Source organism: Drosophila busckii, chromosome 2L (genome assembly GCF_011750605.1).
Source record: "Drosophila busckii strain San Diego stock center, stock number 13000-0081.31 chromosome 2L, ASM1175060v1, whole genome shotgun sequence".
NCBI lineage: Eukaryota > Metazoa > Arthropoda > Insecta > Diptera > Drosophilidae > Drosophila > Drosophila busckii.
Window position 1 is genome coordinate 4,105,891 of NC_046604.1, and position 18,199 is coordinate 4,124,089.

The window sequence follows — 18,199 nt, forward strand, 5'->3', positions numbered from 1 at the left end:
ATTATATTTAGACATTATAAAGATATATCAATCAAATATTTAACTTAATTAAAATAAAACCCCAATCAGTTAATTTTTATACCTTTTCCATATGCATATGCTATTAATCTTCACTTTTTAAACTGCAGCAAGCTACCAAATCCATGGCACTTTAACCCTAATGGCCTTAAATGCAGCAAACACCCAATATTTGCTCTTAACCCCCTACACACACACACACACACACAGCCATTGAAAGATTATGTAATTTTCAGCTAGTTTGCTTTGTCGCCAGCCTTCAGCCGTACTGTTGACATATGTGGACTGTGGTGCTCCATTATCTGGTCGCATTGCTGTTGGTGCATGTGAAGTGTCGTGATTTATAAGCGCTTTGCCGGCGATAACAGGCGCTAAGGGACTGGACGACTGCGACTGCGACTGCGACTGCGACTGCGATGGGTTGTGTCGGCAAAGGAATGCAAGATTTTTGGACACACCCAGTGGGCGAGGCACAAACAGAAAATGTAGTGAGGCAGCAACAGCACCAGCAACAACACATGCAAATTGCTTGGCAGCTGCACCCAAACTTTGGTCGTTTTCTTTCAATTTACATTGTTCGCTTTTGCGGTTGTACGCTTGCCTGGTTCGATTCTTTGTCGTCTCTACCTTGCAGCATTGACAATAAAAATAGCAACCCAAACCGCATATCGTTGCAGTCACTATCAAAGCAGCCCCATAACATTAATTTAGCACAAAAGCACATTGCCAAATACAGCAGAGGAATAGATCAACATGCAACTAACAAATAAATAGGACTGCTTGCGATTTTGTTGTGTGTGATGCATTGAGAGCTCAGATCTCTACGCCAGCGTCTCTGTGGTCATGCGGTTGGGTAGCAACCGCTGTCGACTGCTTTTCGGCACACAACTGACCTGACGCCACCCCCCAACCCCCTAAGCCACCCTGTTGTCTAACCCAATACGTTTGACATTTTGGTTGGTCACATGCTGAGTTGAGCTTTTGCCAAAATTGAAATTGTTTTCTCAAACAACAACGGGGCGGAGCAGTGATGTGCTCACAGTATTGTCCTTTGCCAAATTGTAAGCGTGCTTTTCCTGAAAATGTTTGACCCAACCACACGTGCGCCACATGCAGCCAAATCACGTGCAACAGACAGACTTGTATTAATCACAACGTTGAAGGCGTTACTATTAAATGAATTGAATTAGATAGAGCAACTTACTTACTTACTTGAATTAGATAGAGCAACTTACTTACTTACGTAAATAATTTGAAATAAATCAATTCTATACCAAATTAAATTATATGTTAATTATATTTCATTATTTTAAGTAAATTGTTTGAAAGCAAAATCTTGACTATTATTGTCAGATTATTATTTATATTACTGTAATTATTTGTATACATTTAAAACAAATAATCAAACAGAATGAACATCAAATAGCAACATTAAGATTGTCACATTTTTTCATAGATTTATTATAACAGATATTATTATCAACTATGATATGCATGATTAGTATTGCTAAAGACCAATTGAATTTCTGTGCACAGCTTGACATTAGTATAAAATTAATATCAACACACACATATATTTGAACAAGCTTTCAAATAAAATAGCCTACAATATGTCTATATTAGACGCACTAACAGTAAGAGAATCCATTAATGAAGAGGATGAGATTGAAGATGCGCCCGAAGAAGAGCAGTGCACAAGAGCCTCACGCATCTCCGCACATGGGCGTGCTAAATCAGACTTTTGCTGCATTGCCAAGGAATGTAAGTTAACTATAAATAAATACAAGCCGAACTACTAACTAAACCATAATTCATAGACTACAGTGAGTACGGGAATTTAGTGGATTCATTGCAAATCATACCCAGGTTGATTGTAAATAAAAAGGGCTTCAAAAAGAATGCTACCTATGGCTTGAGCATAGCCATACGCAACAATGGACTGGTATTAATTAACTTTTACACTTAAGCGTTTAATATATAAGCTAAGCTTATTGCAGTATCCTCGAAATATACGTTTTTTTACGGATAGTCCTAACGATACACAATTGTCTGTATTGGAACACGAGTTGAATCGATATTTGGAAACTGATAAAGTGATAAATATTAAAATCTGGATACGCAGCACTACGGCTCATGATATCAATCGGCCACGTCATATATTCATAGAAACATTTCATCCAAATATTGTTTTTGAAGTGCCCATTATAGGTAAAACTTGTTAAGCGGCTTAATAGGCTCTAATTTCAAATTTTATTGCAGTTTTGCAAGGCTTAGAGGAGCCCACGTATAGCAAGACTATTATACTGCCGGCCTGTGTGCCCAAGGATAAGTCCTACTATGAAATGATAATTTATAATCCTAAAAAAGAACCTGTTCCATTTAAACTAAAAAAGTAAGCACTAAACGATTATAATACTTATATTAAATATATTTATTTATTTTTGCTTTGCAGCACATTTCATGGACTTACCATAAGTGACTTGCACAAAGATGAAATACCGCGCTTAGATTATGTTAAATTACTATTAACATTTCATCCCAAAAAATTGCAAATTTATAAAGGATTTTTCAATTTGAAATTTTCCATGGGTACTTAGTCAAGCTAATATTTTAATTGACATCTAATTAATTCGTTGCAGAGCCCGCCAGGCTAATAATGTTTGAATTTACACCCAAATCGATGGGCGCCTATTTGAGTCATGGACACATAGTCTTTGGTCAGACCAAGTTCGATCAGGAGGAAACACGCAAAATCATTATATGCAATGAAAGTCCACATATTCTACGCATGTGCACATATTTTAGTATTCAACAACGTGACACGGTGCATTCCTCACTCTCAATAAACTCCAAGATGTCAAGACTATTTTCTGATGCCGTTAGCATGCATAGTGTGCTTATGTATGACTTTGAGGAAGAGGGACCACCCACAATAACATACAACGAAGAAGCGGAGTATCATTTTAATTATGATGCACCCGATGTACTCGAGGCTTATTCAACGAATGAGATTATATTGAAATTTCGACCCAACTGCATTGAAACCACGCCCTTTTCAGATGCTATGGAGCCACCTTACTTTCAACGCACTAAGATACATTTTTGCCTTACAGATTCCGATGACTGCGTCGAAACTCAATTCGTTACTATTGAGGGTGAAGTCGGGGGCATTGAAGTCGAAATCTTTCCCAAGGTAATCGACTTTCGCAAAATCTATTTGGGCGAAGAACACTGTGCGTTTATTAAAATCTTAAATGTGGATGGTTGGTAAGCGCTAAGTTTAAGGCGAGTACGTCATACAAAACAGCACTTGTGTCAGGTGTGAATGCCAAGGTGAACTTTAAAGACGCTTTGGAAGAGGATGTGGGCGGTGTGCGTATCTCACCTGAAGCTGGCTATGACCTTGCTCCCTGTGAACGCGGCGTCTTCACCTTATCCTTCTTCACCATAGTGCCCACGCGCTTTACGCTAACATTGCGCTTCAAAGTAGTTAACGGTTCTCACTATAAGGTCTTGATCAAGTAAGCTAAAGAAATTATACTATATAAAATCTACAGCTCTTAGTAATCATATTATTGACATTTATTTAAATATGTAAAAGTATTAGATTATCTCTTGCAAATCGTTCATCACGATTATTTTTCATAAATAATTTATTTGATTAGTATTGAATTCCACATTTTAGAGGCACTGGACAGCATGTTCAACTGCGCACATTTCCACAGCTGGTGGAATTCGGCAGCATTCCCATCGCTGTGCCCCAAAAGCGTTTCATGCTGCTCATGAACCCGCTGGCTGTGCCCATTACACTACAAGTCACCACCACGGATGATGGTGAGGAGCAGCCTTTGGTGTTAAATATACGCGATTCCACAGAAATGCTGCCCATTACCGTAAGAGATCCCATTAAGCATTTACAAAAGACTAACGATGAATTGCGGGAAGAAGTGGATCTTACGCAGGACTTTGAGTTTCAGCTAAACGAACAAGAGGAACTGTCCGTCAAGTCCTATTCACAAAATGAATCTATATATAGTGCCGAATTTGAGGAAGAGGTCATGGGTAGCCATCAAACATATGCATACAAATTAGCCTTTGATAATGCGTTTTTATTACAGAGCCAGTGCCTGTATTGGCTTCACATCTGCTTAAAAATCTGAAGAAGCAAAAGATTTTTGATAAATCGGAAACAGATAAGCGCGTTATACAAGAAACGCTACGAGAAATGCTCAATACAAAGTATTTTAATATATTTTCCAAGCATAACAATTTCATTTTTATGGACTGGAACGCGTTGCCAAGTGATCCACGCGAAATCTACTGCGATAATGAGGTAATATATCTCAGACCCAACACCGGACGTAGCATAACTATATTGATTGTACCGAATCGTGTGGGCTACTTTCATCGCTCTCTCACTGTGCGCATTTGTCCAGCCGTTCCCTTGCCCAGCGAGTCGAGTGAGGATCAGCAGCACAACACGCTCATTGAATCCAAATATCTATGCTCAAAGTTGTGGTATGAGTTTAACTGTTGCATACCCGACATCGAGTGGATTAACTTTGTTGATCTGACTGAACGCGTTATATATGCAGGCGAGGAATATTACTTTGATATGGTATTTTCCAATCCCTCCACAGTGAGTGGCTTTGTGCACTATGAAGTTGTGGTAAGTCATTAAACGATTTTTCATTTCGATAGACAAATAAAATATTGTTTAACTTTGGCAGCCCAATGAAATGAGCTTTCGCGACGGCACTTGGAAGTTTTTTATTGCAGGTGGCGCTCAGGCAGTGGCCAAGTGTTCCATTTCATTTCACATGAAAGGTCAGAACAAGCTAACAGGCTTGGTAAAAGTCGTAGGCGGACCACATCCCTATCCCTTTCATATATTTGCGCAAGTGCTGCCACCGGAAATACGCATACGACCCAGATTTGTGCATAGACTGCTGCATGTTTATGAAGAAAATAAAATACACTTCTACATAGACAACTGTTCGCCGACAAACACAATGCTGACCTTGAGATTAGTAAGTAACTTTAGCATATATTTGCATATTAAAATACTCGGCACTGTCGATTTTCTTAGGAAGACTGTGAGTTTCAATATCTGACCACGCGAGGTGGCGTGCTGGCCGCCACAGGACAAAGCATGTATACCACCTTAGTATCAATGTTTCTTGACCCAGATCTATATCGCAACACTTTGTATGTCGATTTGCAGTTTGATCATGTTATGGAAATACCCATAACATTTTTAGTTGAAGGCGTGCCGCTTTATTTTGAGCCAGATATTAAAAAGGGCTATGATGCTGGCCTACTGTTTACCGATAGCAAAGAAGACTTCAATGCCAATATCTTTAAGCATCGCTTTAAGGTAAAAGTAATCAATCGTGGGCAACGTTACTATCGAGTGTCCATCAGCCGCTTGAAAACCTATAATCCCACATTAAGTGTAAGCGCCTGCACTAGTTTGCCGCTAATGGCGCGCTTTGAAATCCAGCCCAAGTTATTAGAGCTATCGCCCAATTCTTTCGACTATATGGAGGTGCTCATTAGCGCCTATGAGGAGGGCGTCTACCAAGCCGAGTTTATGCTAAACATCACAGACATTAAATATCCACAACGCAAGCATATTTTAAAAGTCACTATCAAGGCTACATTTGTCGACTGTCAGCTGCAGTGGAGCCCCAGGCAGCTGAATTTTCACTTTCAGCCCAAGACGCCACTCAAGGATCGCACACATATTGCCATTGCCGAGCTCATCAATCCATTTGATATACCTGTGGAAAATGTAATACTTACAGCTTTGGGACCATTTCGCATTAAAGCCCTATTTGAGCATCTGTTCGAAAGGCAAATCAGCACTCGTTTTGATTCACACGAGCATAAAGAAATCTTCGTGCTGTTTCATAGACCAGCGTTGAAGCAGCTCTGCTGCAAGCTGATTGAGGGACGCGTTACAGCCTGTGCCGAGGGCATGCCACAAAAGTATTTACAAGTGCGAGTCCACGTGCTAGTGCCAGAGCTTGCTATCATGTTGCCCGAGCTGGTGCTCTTCGATCGTGGTAGAGCCTACGAAACCACGATTAATATTGTCAATCTGGGCTGTGCAGCTGCCAGTTACAAATGGCATAGGCTTTGGGTTACGGATCGATTCGTTGGTGACGATGATCCAGCCGATGTAGTTGCAGAGATTTTGGATGAAATTCTACGCATGCTGGAGTACAACTTTAAATGTGATGAAGAGCCGAATATGACGCTGCGCTATCAGCTCTGCCGCTGTCAGTTTCATCACGAGACCGAAGTGGGCAACCTAGTGCTGGAAATTATAGAAGATATTATTAATGAGCTGGATCTCAGTCAGCGTCGTTTTATCATCAATTTGAATGAAATGGATATATCGCTGGATGACAGCGCACAGCATAGCACAACGAGCTTTATACAACACACATTGGATGAACTGCTCAATCGACTTAATGTCGAATCGAGTCAAGAGTTATCAGAAGCTTCTTCGGAGTATTGTTTCTTGGATCGCTTCATCTACTTTTACGAAAAGACTGGTGAAGTGGCCATTAAAAATAGTCAAGATTGTGTGCTACACTTGCCGCATATAAATCGTGGACATGAATTAAAAACGGTTTTTCAATTGGGTGTTATTGGCGGCATAGCCAGCTCTTTAGCTGTAACACTCGTAAATTTAAATGAGAAAATTCGATTTCATAATGACAATGTGTACCTCAATATTAAGGTAACTAACAGAACTGTCCAGTTCATAGATATTCTTATAAATATTATTCTTACAGCCTTGGTACGAGCTCTTCAACACGACTATACGCATTTCAAATGTCACTCAATATCCGCTGCAGTTGATTTTTGTAGATATGAGACCAGATCAAAAAGAATGGCGTTTTGTTGATGGCTATGCGAAGATAATGCAAAGCTATGATCTAGCTTTGGAGCCCCTGGGCATCGATAAAATTCAGCTGAGTGGCATACTTGGCTTCAGTGAAAACTTTCAACGTTCCTTTGCTGTGCTCATTAACAAAAGCGCACTCAGCTATTTCCGTTTGCGTGGTCAGGGCGTTTTACCCATATTATGCATGACGTCACAACTGCCCAGAGTAACACAAAGTATGGTAGAGATTTTAGATGAATATACCTGCATGCGTATAATATATAACTATGAGATATTTAAGAGCATAACAGAGACGGACGAAGAGCCGCCAGGCGGCGACGAGGAGGAAGATTTTATGGAAGACTATCCTAGTGAGGACTTTAGCGTAATGTCCATAAGCGGTGAAGAGGAAATGAGCGACGCTCGTCAGCGTGCGCATGATTATCAATTTTATAGAATGTTACGCACTTATGTCTTGGTTAACAATAATGAGGAACTACCCAATGCCGTGGTGTTAAATCAAATGCTCTTAACTGAACGTTATCTGCGTCGTTTGCGCTATAACTCGGAAGTTTTCGACATACACCAGCAAGTGTATCAAACCTATTTGAAGGAAGGTAAAAACATGGGCTATAAGCAGCCGTCTACGGTCAAGCATATTACTGTGCAGCCCTTGCCTTGTGAACAGCATGGCTACGTACTGGACTTGGGTCCCTTGACACGTAATACGCTAAGAAAGTTTGAATTGAATTTACATTTCTTTGGACCTGGCAAGCTAATAGCAGCAGCACGTACGGCTGTGCGCATTCCGGGCCTGTTTGTGGACTTTCAAGTGGACAATCAGTAAGCAGGCTTTGCCGACTTTGGTATACACTTTGCTGTTAAACTAATGCATACAGCAGTCAAAGTGTATACAATAGCTTTTTTTTAAATTTCTGTAATTCTAATACTAATTACAGTATCGACAAAAAGTTTACGTTTTGGGCTGAGCAATGCAAAGCGCCAGAATTTTTCAAGGATTCTTATCGTAACATGTTGGAACGTGAAGTGGATGCTGATAAAGATCCAAAGCTTAAGCATGCGCACTCTTTTGATTTGAATGAAATTGTTATACATCAGCGTGATGTAAACGCTGTGGATCGTCGTATAATCGATGAATATTATATCAGCTTTAATCCTTCGGTTTATCCAGATCATAAGCATCATTTTACTCTGGCTAAAGTATATACGGCGCATAGCTCAAATTTCTCTGGTGTGGATGTACGTTTAGTGGGTTACTTTAGGCCGTCTTCCAAGTACTACAAGCATCAGCAGCGCATAGAGGATTACATATATATAGATGTGAGTATAGTTGGAAGTGTGGGCTTCAATAATAAATTTTCATTTCTTTGCAGTTACATATGGGCCCCACTCTACCCATACTACTAAAAGGCATTTGTGCGGCTTAAACACAAGTTTTATTATTATTTATTAATACCATTAAAAGTTGCATGTGCTGTTAAGTATATGATATATGTGCATATAAATGAATAAATCATTAGCAGTACATATTTAATTGACGGAAAAAATAATGGAATATTAATAAAAGGACAAAAGAGCTTATAACAGGAAAACCTGCTGCTTTAATCCAACCTATAATATTATAATCATCCGGATAGTAGTCAAATTTCTTAGTAGGAATTTCACCGCAATTTGTTATAACCACCGGCTCTATGGGAAAGTCATCCGTGTCTGTTTTTACCTACACATAATTTAATACAAATTTTAAATGAGTTTTTTAATTAATTTGCAATGTACCTACATCTTCGATAGCACTATATAGTATCCATGCCCTCTACTGCACTAGAATTGCCAAAGACGACCGTGTTTGCCATCCACACTTGGCCACCCCCACTGTGTATATAGACTGACAGCCATTGTATGTGGGCTACCACGATTGGCCAAGCCCACCAACCCGACCAGGAGGCGGTTCCACCATTGGCCGCAGATGCCCACGAAATAAGCCCGAAGAAATTCACAGGAACTTCGAGGAAGTCGTGTTATTGAAACCGTTTTCCTAAAGGATGGCAGCAACAAGAAGAAGAAGAATATTAGCACACGCGTTATCAAAAAGGTTAAGGGCGAATGAGTTTTTTAATTAATTTGCAATGTACCTACATCTTCGATAGCATATAAAGTATCCATGCCCTCTAGCACTTTGCCAAAGACGACGTGTTTGCCATCCAACCACTTGGCACCCACTGTTGTTATATAGAACTGACAGCCATTGGTATGTGGGCCACGATTGGCCAAGCCCACATAACCAGGACGATTATGTTCGACGTTTAGAGCCTGTGGTTCATCCTCAAAGAAATCACCATAAATGCTTATTGAGCCAGCTCCATCGCCAGTGACTATATCGCCGCCTTGCACCAGAAAACGACTCACTACGCGATGAAATCTTGCACCAACATAGCTGCTGCCATTGATGCCACGCAAGCAAATATGCCGAAAATTGGCCACAGCCTTGGGGGCAATCTCGCCGAACAGTCCAAATGTTATACGTCCCAATGATTGCTTATTTTGCTTAACATCCATATAAATGCGAGCGGTCACTTTGAAGCTAAGTCCATTGGCTACAGCCAGCGTAATTAATAGGCTGAGCAACGTATTTAAAAGCTGCATGGTTTCGGCTTGAGACGCGTAAACTGCTTCCGTTTTGTGAAATAACTGTGTACAACTAAATTTACAAAATATCCCAAATGCTGCTAGCAGCAGTGGAAGCCTTAGAAATTTTAGGTTAAGTGCAACAAACTACGAAACACTGAAAACTAAAAACAGTGGCGCCGCACTAGAGGGGCTAAAAAAGAATTTCTCAACGGATATTTATGCATTATGTATGCGGAATTTTAATTTACAGACTTGGCTTAATTGACTTATTATAATTATATAATGTGTATAGAAATATTAAGAATTGTAGATTACTTCAAACTAAAACCGTTCTAATTACTTAATTTACAAACTTCTACTTGAGCACTTAGTAACAGAATTGATTTTTAGTTTAAACCAATATTGTTTGCAATCACTATTCTAATAAAGAAGCAATCGCTTTAATATCTCATTAGTTCTGCTTCCCTTTTTAGAACACTATGCACGCTCTTGTCTATTAGCAATGACATAATCGCAGCTAGTTCATTGATTTTTGTTCTATTTTACCGCTGCTTTAACTAAATGCAATCAATCCACACGAATATAACTAGGGTGAGCTCAGTATAGCGTAATATTCAATTAAATTACAGCACTATGTCCAACATTTGTATCAAATTACAAAGCAAATCTAATTGTTTTGACAATACACATTTTTATTAATAAAAACAATATTATTTAATAAAAAATATTCATTCATACATGACTTGGTCTTTATCGCTAGCCTTAATCATTAAATATCCCTATTTGCAGTGTGTACCAAATTCGAACTGAACCCCCTATTGTATACATACGATCAAGTTAGTAAGTACACCACAACTTAATACTTAATGGCTAAATAATATTTTAGGTTTATATTTACAAGTGCATAGGCGCCGGCGCTAATGAGCGGGCTACAGTCTTCATTGGCATTGTTTGGGGGGGGTAGTGGGACTTAGGTATTTGGGTAGAGGGTGCGAGATCTACGATTTTGAATCTTCCTCAGAAGATTCAAGCGAATCCTATATGCGTTTCTTTTGGGGATGCACATACTTGCAGGCCTTGCCCATGTGGCAATGACCACGCATAAACGCTTTGCAAATGCCTGTGTTACCGCCTCCGCCTCCGCCTCCGCCGCCGCGATTGGAGCCAGTGCCCGCTGAACGCCAATTGCCACCAGAATTTTCCTGGAAATTGTTGCCGCCGGTGCGCCAATTGCCGCCAACATTGTTCTTGCGATTGTTGTTATTACGCGGACCGCCATTGCCCATGGGGCCCATTGGCCCATTGGGCATAGGCCCATTGGGTCCATTCATCATGGGACCGTTTGGACCCGGTCCGTTCATCATCATGGGTGGATAGTTCATATTGTTAAAGCCAGGTGGACCGCCGAAAGGACCCGGACTGCCAAACTGATTGCCCATAAAATTGGGCGGCATGCCGACGCCGCCCACATTGTTCATATCCATGCCGACAGGCGGCACATTCATAGGATTCATCATAGGGTTGCCCGGCATTTGGTTTTGCCAAATGGGTGGTGGTCCCGGTTGTTGCATATTCATGGACATCTGTTGTTGAGGATTTGGTGGCATGTTGTTTGTGTTGGGCATAAAATTAGGGCCAAATGGCTGGAAATGATTGGGTGGCAGCATATTGGGATTTATTCCAGGCGGCATCATATTATTCATATTACTATCATTGAATGTATTCATTTCGTTGGTATTGTCAGCAAAGCCCTTCGGCTCTGGCCAAGGCTGTGCGCTATAGTCATTAGTTGCATCCGGATTGCCTGTGAGATCATCAAACGGTATAATGGGTATATCATACGAATAGTGTGGCTCTATCTCCGCCTCAACAGGGCAAGGGGGTATCATCTCAACTGAGAAATATAAGGCACGCAGCGTGGTAGCTTCACGATCCGCTTGCACATAGCGCTGCTTTGACATGCTACCGTTAGGATGATCGGGCACATTGTCCACCTCTACCAGTGGGCGCCACTCAATTTGCGCCTCCATTGTGTCATCAAAGCCCCGTCGCGATATATTTAATGCATCGCGTTCGCTATAACGTTCCAAATTCTTCATCTCGAGGAAGCTCTGCTTGGTGACATTAACGCGCTCCGTGCGATCCACCTCAAAGAATCGCACCTGCGTCAGCTTATCCTCCGTCTGCCAGGTCAACTTCTTCTTTGGCCCCTTGCGCCGATGCAAAGTAAGCACGCCGGGTGGACCATCTGGACCGCAGCCAGGCCCCGGCTTCTTGGGCTCCTCGGGTGTATCGTCCTCTTCAGGAGTGGCAGCACGCTCTGCATTTTCGCCCGCCTTCTCCTTTTGCACCTTTTGCTCAATGTCTTCCTTAACCTTCTTTAGAGGTATGTCATCATCCTCGCCATCGCTGTTTTTGCCAGGCGAGCCAGCACCGCTTTCGTCATTCTCCTTGGTGCTATCATCAGACTTGTCCTCGCCCTTCGACTCATCTAAGGTATCCTGATAGAACTTGAGCGGTTGCAAGGGCGCATCCTTATCTGTAGGCGAACCAGCAGTCTTCTTACGCTTTACCACCTTTTTAGGTTGCATTGAAGCGATAAGGGCATCAGAGAATAGATTTGTCTCAACCAGCGTACAAACTGCAAAAGAATAGAAATAAATGTTAATAAAAGCACACAAATAAATATAAAATTATAGAGGAATATAAAAATAATTCGTAGTCTTTGCTTTTGTTTGCTGTAGCTTGTCCCATACACAACCTAACGGTAACTCAACATGCTGCCTGCGCAGCCCAAGTACAGTACACAACAAAAATAAGAGAAAATGGCGACGTGCAGTCAGGGACGTCTGCGCATAATGCCCTCAATTATATGTTTAACAAACTTCTCGGTAACGCCCCAGTTGGCTGTCGCTTCTATTAAGCGTTAGCAAGCCTTATTCAAGTAATAAACAGGCTGCCAGGTTCTCAGACTTTGGTAGCGCAATCATGAAGATGTACAGTCTGCGCACAGCACGAACATAGTATATACAATATATGGTTTGTTTATGATCAGATCAATTTGAATCGACCGCCATAAAATGCGTTCATGTTTGGCTACCAAACTTTAAGAACCGCAAGCTCACACTTTGCATTTTGTTTTTTGCATATCATAATATCATTAATTTATTTCAAATAGAAAAAGTATATTTTTCTATAAGCAGGAGATAAACTCGTATTTTTATTTTTGTATGTAGTTTGTTCAATAAGCTGCAAAAATCTACATACCTTATAAGCTAAATTATTAAACGTGTACTTTGTGTGTATTTGCAAAATGGTTTATATATAAATTATTGTAAAATGCTTTTGAGGTTGAGAAATTTTATACTTAACACCAAACAGACTCGTCATCATCATGGTCTCGTCGCCGGCTTCCATTGAGGCGCATGCGCAGTTCCATAAAGCGCCGTGCCGTGCCGGTTGCCATCGTACAAAAACTAAATCACACTCCAACGTTAAATGCCGACGCTTATCTATAACGATCAGTCTTTTGCCGCCGACCCAATCCCACAGCAGACATTTAGCTTCAACGTGTGGTGTGACAATTTAAAATATGTAGCTTAGATACCCAGAGCCTACCCCAAATATTAATGTTATTGATTAACCACCCCAGTCGAAAATTAAAAACTCTTTTTTTCAAAAAGATTTTCACAAAATACACAAATTTTTGTGTAGTCAAAAAAAATAACAGCAAACAAAAGCAAAAACCTGCTGATAGCCTGTAAAGATATAAAAGGAGATTAATAGGGTATTCATAAATTTGTTGCTTACTTTTCTTGGGGGCTATTAGCTTAGCAGCTCCAGGCCTTTCCACATGCCCGCTCACGTTGTTGATATCAATCTTGGCCTTTTTCTCGGCAGACGCAATATCCCGTGGCGGTGGTGATGATCGCTTCAGAGAACCCGACGGCAGCAACGTGGGAGTAGTTGCTGGGATAGACGTAGACGTCGGCTTCTTTAGACCCTTGCGCGAGGGTGGGGGTGGTGCCTCTTCAGTTAGACCATGTGAGCGAAATTTTGATTGATAGGTTTTAACAGTCGCCGCTTTCTCTGTATCACGGCGTATTTCAATCGATATCGACGCCTTTCTAGATGGAATGGATATCGATTTGGGCTTTTGCAACTCGCTATCGCCCTCCTTGGACTTTTTATCTAATGCAGCAGGCGACGCTGTTGGTGGGGGCATTAGCTTATTATCTTTGTCTTTTAATGTTGAGGACGACGTAGTGGAAGAGCGGCTGCGCTCTTTGGATGAGCTTGATGTAGACGACGATCTCGATGATTTATGTTTATTTGATGAACTAGTACTGCCTTCTTTGCGGTCCTTATCTTTCGATGAGCTCGAGCTAGAACTTGAGCGTGTCTTGTCTCGATGCTTATCGCTAGAGCTACGATGAGACGAAGACGAACTTTTTGATGACGATGACGACGACGAGCTCTTGTATGAGGAGGAGGATGAAGATGACTTATGGCTAGATGAGGACGACCTGTGACTGCTGGACGATTTCCTATCCTTATCACGATCTTTTTCTGATCGCTTATTTTTATCGCGCGCGCTTTTATAATTTTTATCTAAATCGTCACCAGCTTTGGATTCTGTTGTACTACTATCTAACATAGATCTTTCTGAACTATCTAAGCTGTCTTGATCAGCCTCTCTACTGCAATCATCGCCTGTGAAAGAACTATCGTCATCGTTATTTTCTCTATCTGCAGGCATTCGCGCAGATTTAGATTTGTCAACAGTTTTGATAGTTATAACTAAGTTCTCTTTGCGCTCATGTGATGTAATCATATAGTTTTGATTATCTGACGTGCCATCGCCACTGTCGGTGCTGTCCGAGGAGCTGCTTCCCATATTCGCAGCCGCCGCCTTTCGTTCCTTCTTCTTTGGTGACTGCTGGTCCCCTATAGCCACGGGCGAGTTAGTGGGTGTGCCATTTGGATTCTCTGTCACTATCTTTAGCCACTGTTCAACCAGTCGCTTTGCGAGTATTCTAACACCTATAAACAATAGCATCGAAATATACCGTCGGTTAGAATTTGGCAAATAACAAAATATACACAAAAAAAAAAAAAAAGGAAGCAAAACTAAAGCTAAATACACACCTTCATTGCCACCATCTTTGCAGAGACCCTTAACAAGGACAGGAGCCGAGTTAACTTTTAGTCTGTTGACATCTACTGGCGAAAGCAGCAACAACTCCAAGATCTCTTGCACCAAAGGCCAGTTCATAGTACGTATAGCATCACTAAGCCAAGTACATACTAATGCCCAGCCCCCAACAGACATGAAGTCACCCAGTAGTTCAGTTTTGGTTGATTTCAATATCTGCACGTAAACGCACTTAGAGACCAGCTTTTTTGAATATTTCGTCATTAACCTATTTCGACATTATTAATTTAAACGTTAGATGGCGCTTTCACAATTTATCCAAATTTTGACAACTTACCCTGCAATACGCTTTACTTCCGTTGGACTAAGAATGCCACCGTTCGTGTCTAAAAGCACCCGTAGGCACTTTAACAACTGTAACGGCACTATTCGCGGCTGTGATTCGATTAAGCAATGCAATAATTATTTAATATATAAATTTAATGTTATAAATAGTTAACTCACCATTTTTGCGTGGTTGAAAACAAAAGACTATCTGGCAACGCTGCCAAACAGCAAATCCAATGGTTGTCTCTCTCTGTTACAGGCAATAATACTCTTGGCACCAATACAAATGTAAGGCTCCAAGCAGATTACGCAATTTCACCAAATGGGCGTACAATTATTTAATTCAATTCAATTTAAGTCCGTATATCTAAAAACGTAAGAAGTACCACTTAGTAACTGTGCACAAACGTACATACATATATACAAATATAAACACACGATTATAATGCTAATGCCTAGAGACGCAATAAAACTCCTAATATTAGGCTTGCAGTACGCAAATGGCTGTTGAACGAATTTATTGGCATCCACAACAATAACTTACAAAAATAAGAGCTAGATTGAATTTTATTTAGCGTTTTGATCAATATTCAAACGATGAATATGTTGACGATGTTGACTTGGAACAACAAAAGAAACGTGTTTCCCGTAGATACGCGGTGAAAGCAATGCCTCCACAAAATTGCAACCCTGAAGGAACTGACAACTCGATTGCAGCTATGAAAAATATTCTTTATATACATATACATACATATGTATAAGTTTATGTATAAATAATTTTTTTTATAATTGTTTAATAATACAATTCGTGCTCAACGCGCGCCTGTTTGTTTACGAATGAGTGTTGTTAGCTCAACGCCAGCCTAGCTGGCTTAATGTTTTTGTAATTTTAGAAATCAGATAATGTAGAAAGTGGGCAGCGCCATTACATGACACGTAGGCACACGAAAAACGCCATATTGATTTTTACACTTGGATTTTCTCACTAATACGCAATAACGAAAAAGGGCTAATTTTACAATGCTAGCCAATGTTTATCACTTAATAAGAGTAAATACATAAGTACATGAACTTTCTGCTGCATTTGCACGACACATAGCCCCAAAAAGTGACTAAGGCAGGCACTTTGCCATAGATCGGGTGTTGGCCTATTGCAAAATCAAATTATTATTATTATTACAAATGTTCTACAGCAGAACTTGTTTTATTGTTAAAAAAAATTTGTTGCTTTAATTTTATTGCGTCTCAATTAATTTTAAATGCGAAAATTTGTCCGCTGTTCGACTTTACCTTCTTACTTTTCTTTTTTTAATAACGTGTTATCGCCATTGTTATTGCCAATCGATATTATCTGTACCAAAACTGTGGTAACTGCTACTTTTTCTTAGTGTCACATCTCAAATAGAATTCCAGTGTTGCTTAGTTTCCTGCATGTCGTAATAATTAATAAACAATTTTGTGAATTAAAACAGCAAGGAAATGGCGCAAAGCAGGTTGGAAAAGATTGGCACCATCTTCACTAGGTATGGGACTATCAAATAAATGCCAATCCATTTCGCTAATTGAGCAATTTCACAGAGTACAAGGTCTGTTGCGAGGCAGTGCCATGAAAGCTGAAGATAAGCCCATCTGGTACGATGTGTATGCGGCATTTCCACCAAAATTGGAACCTCGCTTCGACAGACCTGCGCCCAATGTGCCAGTGCGCAATATATTCTATGCTGAGGATGTAGTGAGAGCGTAAGTCATCATTCACTAGAGAAGCTCTGAACTATTTTTCATTGATTAATCCCATACCGCAGAAAGCTGCATAAGCATAACAAGCCCACGGAGACTATATCGCTGTTTGACCATAAGCGTAGCACACAATCACAGCAGTTTGTGCAAATCTATGAGAATTTGCGAGCGCAAGGAGCGCTAGATGAACAGCGCATATATGAAACAGCATTGGATTTGTTGGCGGAGCAGAGGCAACAAGCAAAGGGTACAGAAGCTGTGGAGGAAAGCTTAGAGGAAACGGAAGCCAAGAGCACGTTGCTAAGCGACTTCCAAGACGCCGGCGAGCAGCAGCAAATAACAACAACGAGCACGCCAGCTAGCAAGAAAACGAAAAAGGATAACGCTGGCATCAACATTGACAGCTTGTTCAAGGATTAGTTTTTTGTTGTGTTTATTAAACTAATTATATAAAATTTGTTAAACTTCCTTAAACGGCGAGCGCATCGTTCTGCGACTCGTGGCTGAGTTGCGTCTGTAAATTGGAAAGTTTATTCTTCAGCACCTGCACGCCCATGATGACAATATTTTCAGGCTTAAGTGCTCCAGAGGATTCTACGTTGAAGAAGAATTTATTGGGCTTGGCTTCCCAGTTGTAAGGTGCCTCATATTGATCATCTTCAAGTTCGGTGTGCTCACTCTTGGGCCACTCATCGGGCTTGGGGTAAAGCGTATGACGCATGGAGTTATCCGGATCGTACTCAAAGCAGACACCTGCTGTGGGGTTCCATTTTGCATGCTCCTTGCCAAAGCCTTTCTTTGCATAAGCGCGCAATTTAAGCTCCTGTCCCTTACGTAGCTTGATTATCAAAATCTCATCAGTGCTCTCACCATACTCGTTGTCCTCCTCGCTCTGGTTGCGTGATGTGACCGGAAGAACCTTGGCATTGCTGGACTTAAGATCCGCCGTAGTAACGTGGCGTGTTTGCTCCTCATTGCACTTGACATCCAAAGTGAATTCAACGCTGCACTCGGGACAAAAGTCAAGGCATATACAATCGCGCGTATACTGCAGGCGCTCCACCACATCGTCCGAAATCAAAGGTATTAAGCCTATGCGATGCGCTAGGAACTCATCTGAAAGCACCGTAGAGTTTGCCTCAAGTTGCACCCAATCAATGGCCAATGTTGGCGTCTCAGCTATGAAAACACGACGTAGACTGTTTGCTACGCTCAACTCCGTGTCCTCCAGCACAAACTTCACATTGTCGTCAGTCAGCTCAGTTATCTGCACAGAAGGCTGATTTGCATACGGCATTTTAGCTTACTTTTTAGCAGCAAAATAATAAAAACAAAAATTCAAGCGCGAGACAAAAAATTCAGCCGGACAGGGTTGCAGCAGGGATAAGTAATAACTTATCGAATCGAATACGATT

At 40.9% G+C, this 18,199-nt stretch overlaps 5 protein-coding genes across 5 annotated transcripts; 2 read left to right on the forward strand and 3 right to left on the reverse strand.

Moving 5' to 3' along the window:
- The first annotated feature begins 1,610 nt into the window (after positions 1–1,610).
- On the forward strand, positions 1,611–8,427 carry LOC108608545. The gene is made up of 14 exons (XM_017999963.2): positions 1,611–1,779; positions 1,836–1,960; positions 2,016–2,226; positions 2,278–2,410; positions 2,471–2,607; positions 2,658–3,281; positions 3,338–3,539; positions 3,704–4,080; positions 4,137–4,687; positions 4,749–5,048; positions 5,108–6,769; positions 6,825–7,759; positions 7,876–8,257; positions 8,311–8,427. The coding sequence occupies exons 1-14, from the start codon at positions 1,629–1,631 to the stop codon at positions 8,362–8,364; spliced, it is 5,844 nt and encodes a 1,947-aa protein (XP_017855452.2). The 5' UTR covers positions 1,611–1,628; the 3' UTR covers positions 8,365–8,427.
- On the reverse strand, positions 8,400–9,621 carry LOC108608544 (peptidyl-prolyl cis-trans isomerase, rhodopsin-specific isozyme). Its single transcript, XM_017999961.2, has 2 exons — positions 9,074–9,621; positions 8,400–8,657 (listed from the first exon to the last, which is right to left on the reverse strand). Exons 1-2 carry the CDS (start codon positions 9,578–9,580, stop codon positions 8,454–8,456), a joined length of 711 nt encoding a protein of 236 aa, XP_017855450.1. The 5' UTR covers positions 9,581–9,621; the 3' UTR covers positions 8,400–8,453.
- Positions 9,622–10,297: 676 nt separating this feature from the next.
- On the reverse strand, positions 10,298–15,766 carry LOC108608226 (serine/threonine-protein phosphatase 1 regulatory subunit 10). The gene is made up of 6 exons (XM_017999505.2): positions 15,592–15,766; positions 15,225–15,414; positions 15,058–15,155; positions 14,714–14,988; positions 13,376–14,608; positions 10,298–12,206 (listed from the first exon to the last, which is right to left on the reverse strand). Exons 2-6 carry the CDS (start codon positions 15,225–15,227, stop codon positions 10,603–10,605), a joined length of 3,213 nt encoding a protein of 1,070 aa, XP_017854994.1. The 5' UTR covers positions 15,228–15,414; positions 15,592–15,766; the 3' UTR covers positions 10,298–10,602.
- Positions 15,767–16,439: 673 nt separating this feature from the next.
- On the forward strand, positions 16,440–17,235 carry LOC108608410 (probable 28S ribosomal protein S23, mitochondrial). Its single transcript, XM_017999769.2, has 3 exons — positions 16,440–16,570; positions 16,626–16,787; positions 16,850–17,235. The coding sequence occupies exons 1-3, from the start codon at positions 16,527–16,529 to the stop codon at positions 17,202–17,204; spliced, it is 561 nt and encodes a 186-aa protein (XP_017855258.2). The 5' UTR covers positions 16,440–16,526; the 3' UTR covers positions 17,205–17,235.
- LOC108608409 (DNA-directed RNA polymerase II subunit RPB3) lies at positions 17,201–18,175 on the reverse strand. Its single transcript, XM_017999767.1, has one exon. The coding sequence runs from the start codon at positions 18,079–18,081 to the stop codon at positions 17,254–17,256; it is 828 nt and encodes a 275-aa protein (XP_017855256.1). The 5' UTR covers positions 18,082–18,175; the 3' UTR covers positions 17,201–17,253.
- Positions 18,176–18,199: the final 24 nt, after the last annotated feature.

Excerpts from the sequence above, each read along its gene's own strand:
- LOC108608545 (XM_017999963.2), top strand. The coding sequence starts at position 1,629 with ATGTCTATATTAGACGCACTAACAGTAAGAGAATCCATTAATGAAGAG. Across the intron at positions 2,227-2,277 it reads TTTTGAAGTGCCCATTATAG|TTTTGCAAGGCTTAGAGGAG; the intron begins GTAAAACTTGTT and ends ATTTTATTGCAG. Across the intron at positions 5,049-5,107 it reads CAATGCTGACCTTGAGATTA|GAAGACTGTGAGTTTCAATA; the intron begins GTAAGTAACTTT and ends CGATTTTCTTAG.
- LOC108608544 (XM_017999961.2), bottom strand. The coding sequence starts at position 9,580 with ATGCAGCTTTTAAATACGTTGCTCAGCCTATTAATTACGCTGGCTGTA. Across the intron at positions 8,658-9,073 it reads CTTTATATGCTATCGAAGAT|GTAAAAACAGACACGGATGA; the intron begins GTAGGTACATTG and ends AATTATGTGTAG.
- LOC108608226 (XM_017999505.2), bottom strand. Across the intron at positions 14,989-15,057 it reads GAAGTAAAGCGTATTGCAGG|GTTAATGACGAAATATTCAA; the intron begins GTAAGTTGTCAA and ends ATGTCGAAATAG. Across the intron at positions 12,207-13,375 it reads GCTAATAGCCCCCAAGAAAA|TTTGTACGCTGGTTGAGACA; the intron begins GTAAGCAACAAA and ends ATTCTTTTGCAG.
- LOC108608410 (XM_017999769.2), top strand. The coding sequence starts at position 16,527 with ATGGCGCAAAGCAGGTTGGAAAAGATTGGCACCATCTTCACTAG. Across the intron at positions 16,571-16,625 it reads ATTGGCACCATCTTCACTAG|AGTACAAGGTCTGTTGCGAG; the intron begins GTATGGGACTAT and ends GCAATTTCACAG. Across the intron at positions 16,788-16,849 it reads GCTGAGGATGTAGTGAGAGC|AAAGCTGCATAAGCATAACA; the intron begins GTAAGTCATCAT and ends CCCATACCGCAG.
- LOC108608409 (XM_017999767.1), bottom strand. The coding sequence starts at position 18,081 with ATGCCGTATGCAAATCAGCCTTCTGTGCAGATAACTGAGCTGACTGAC.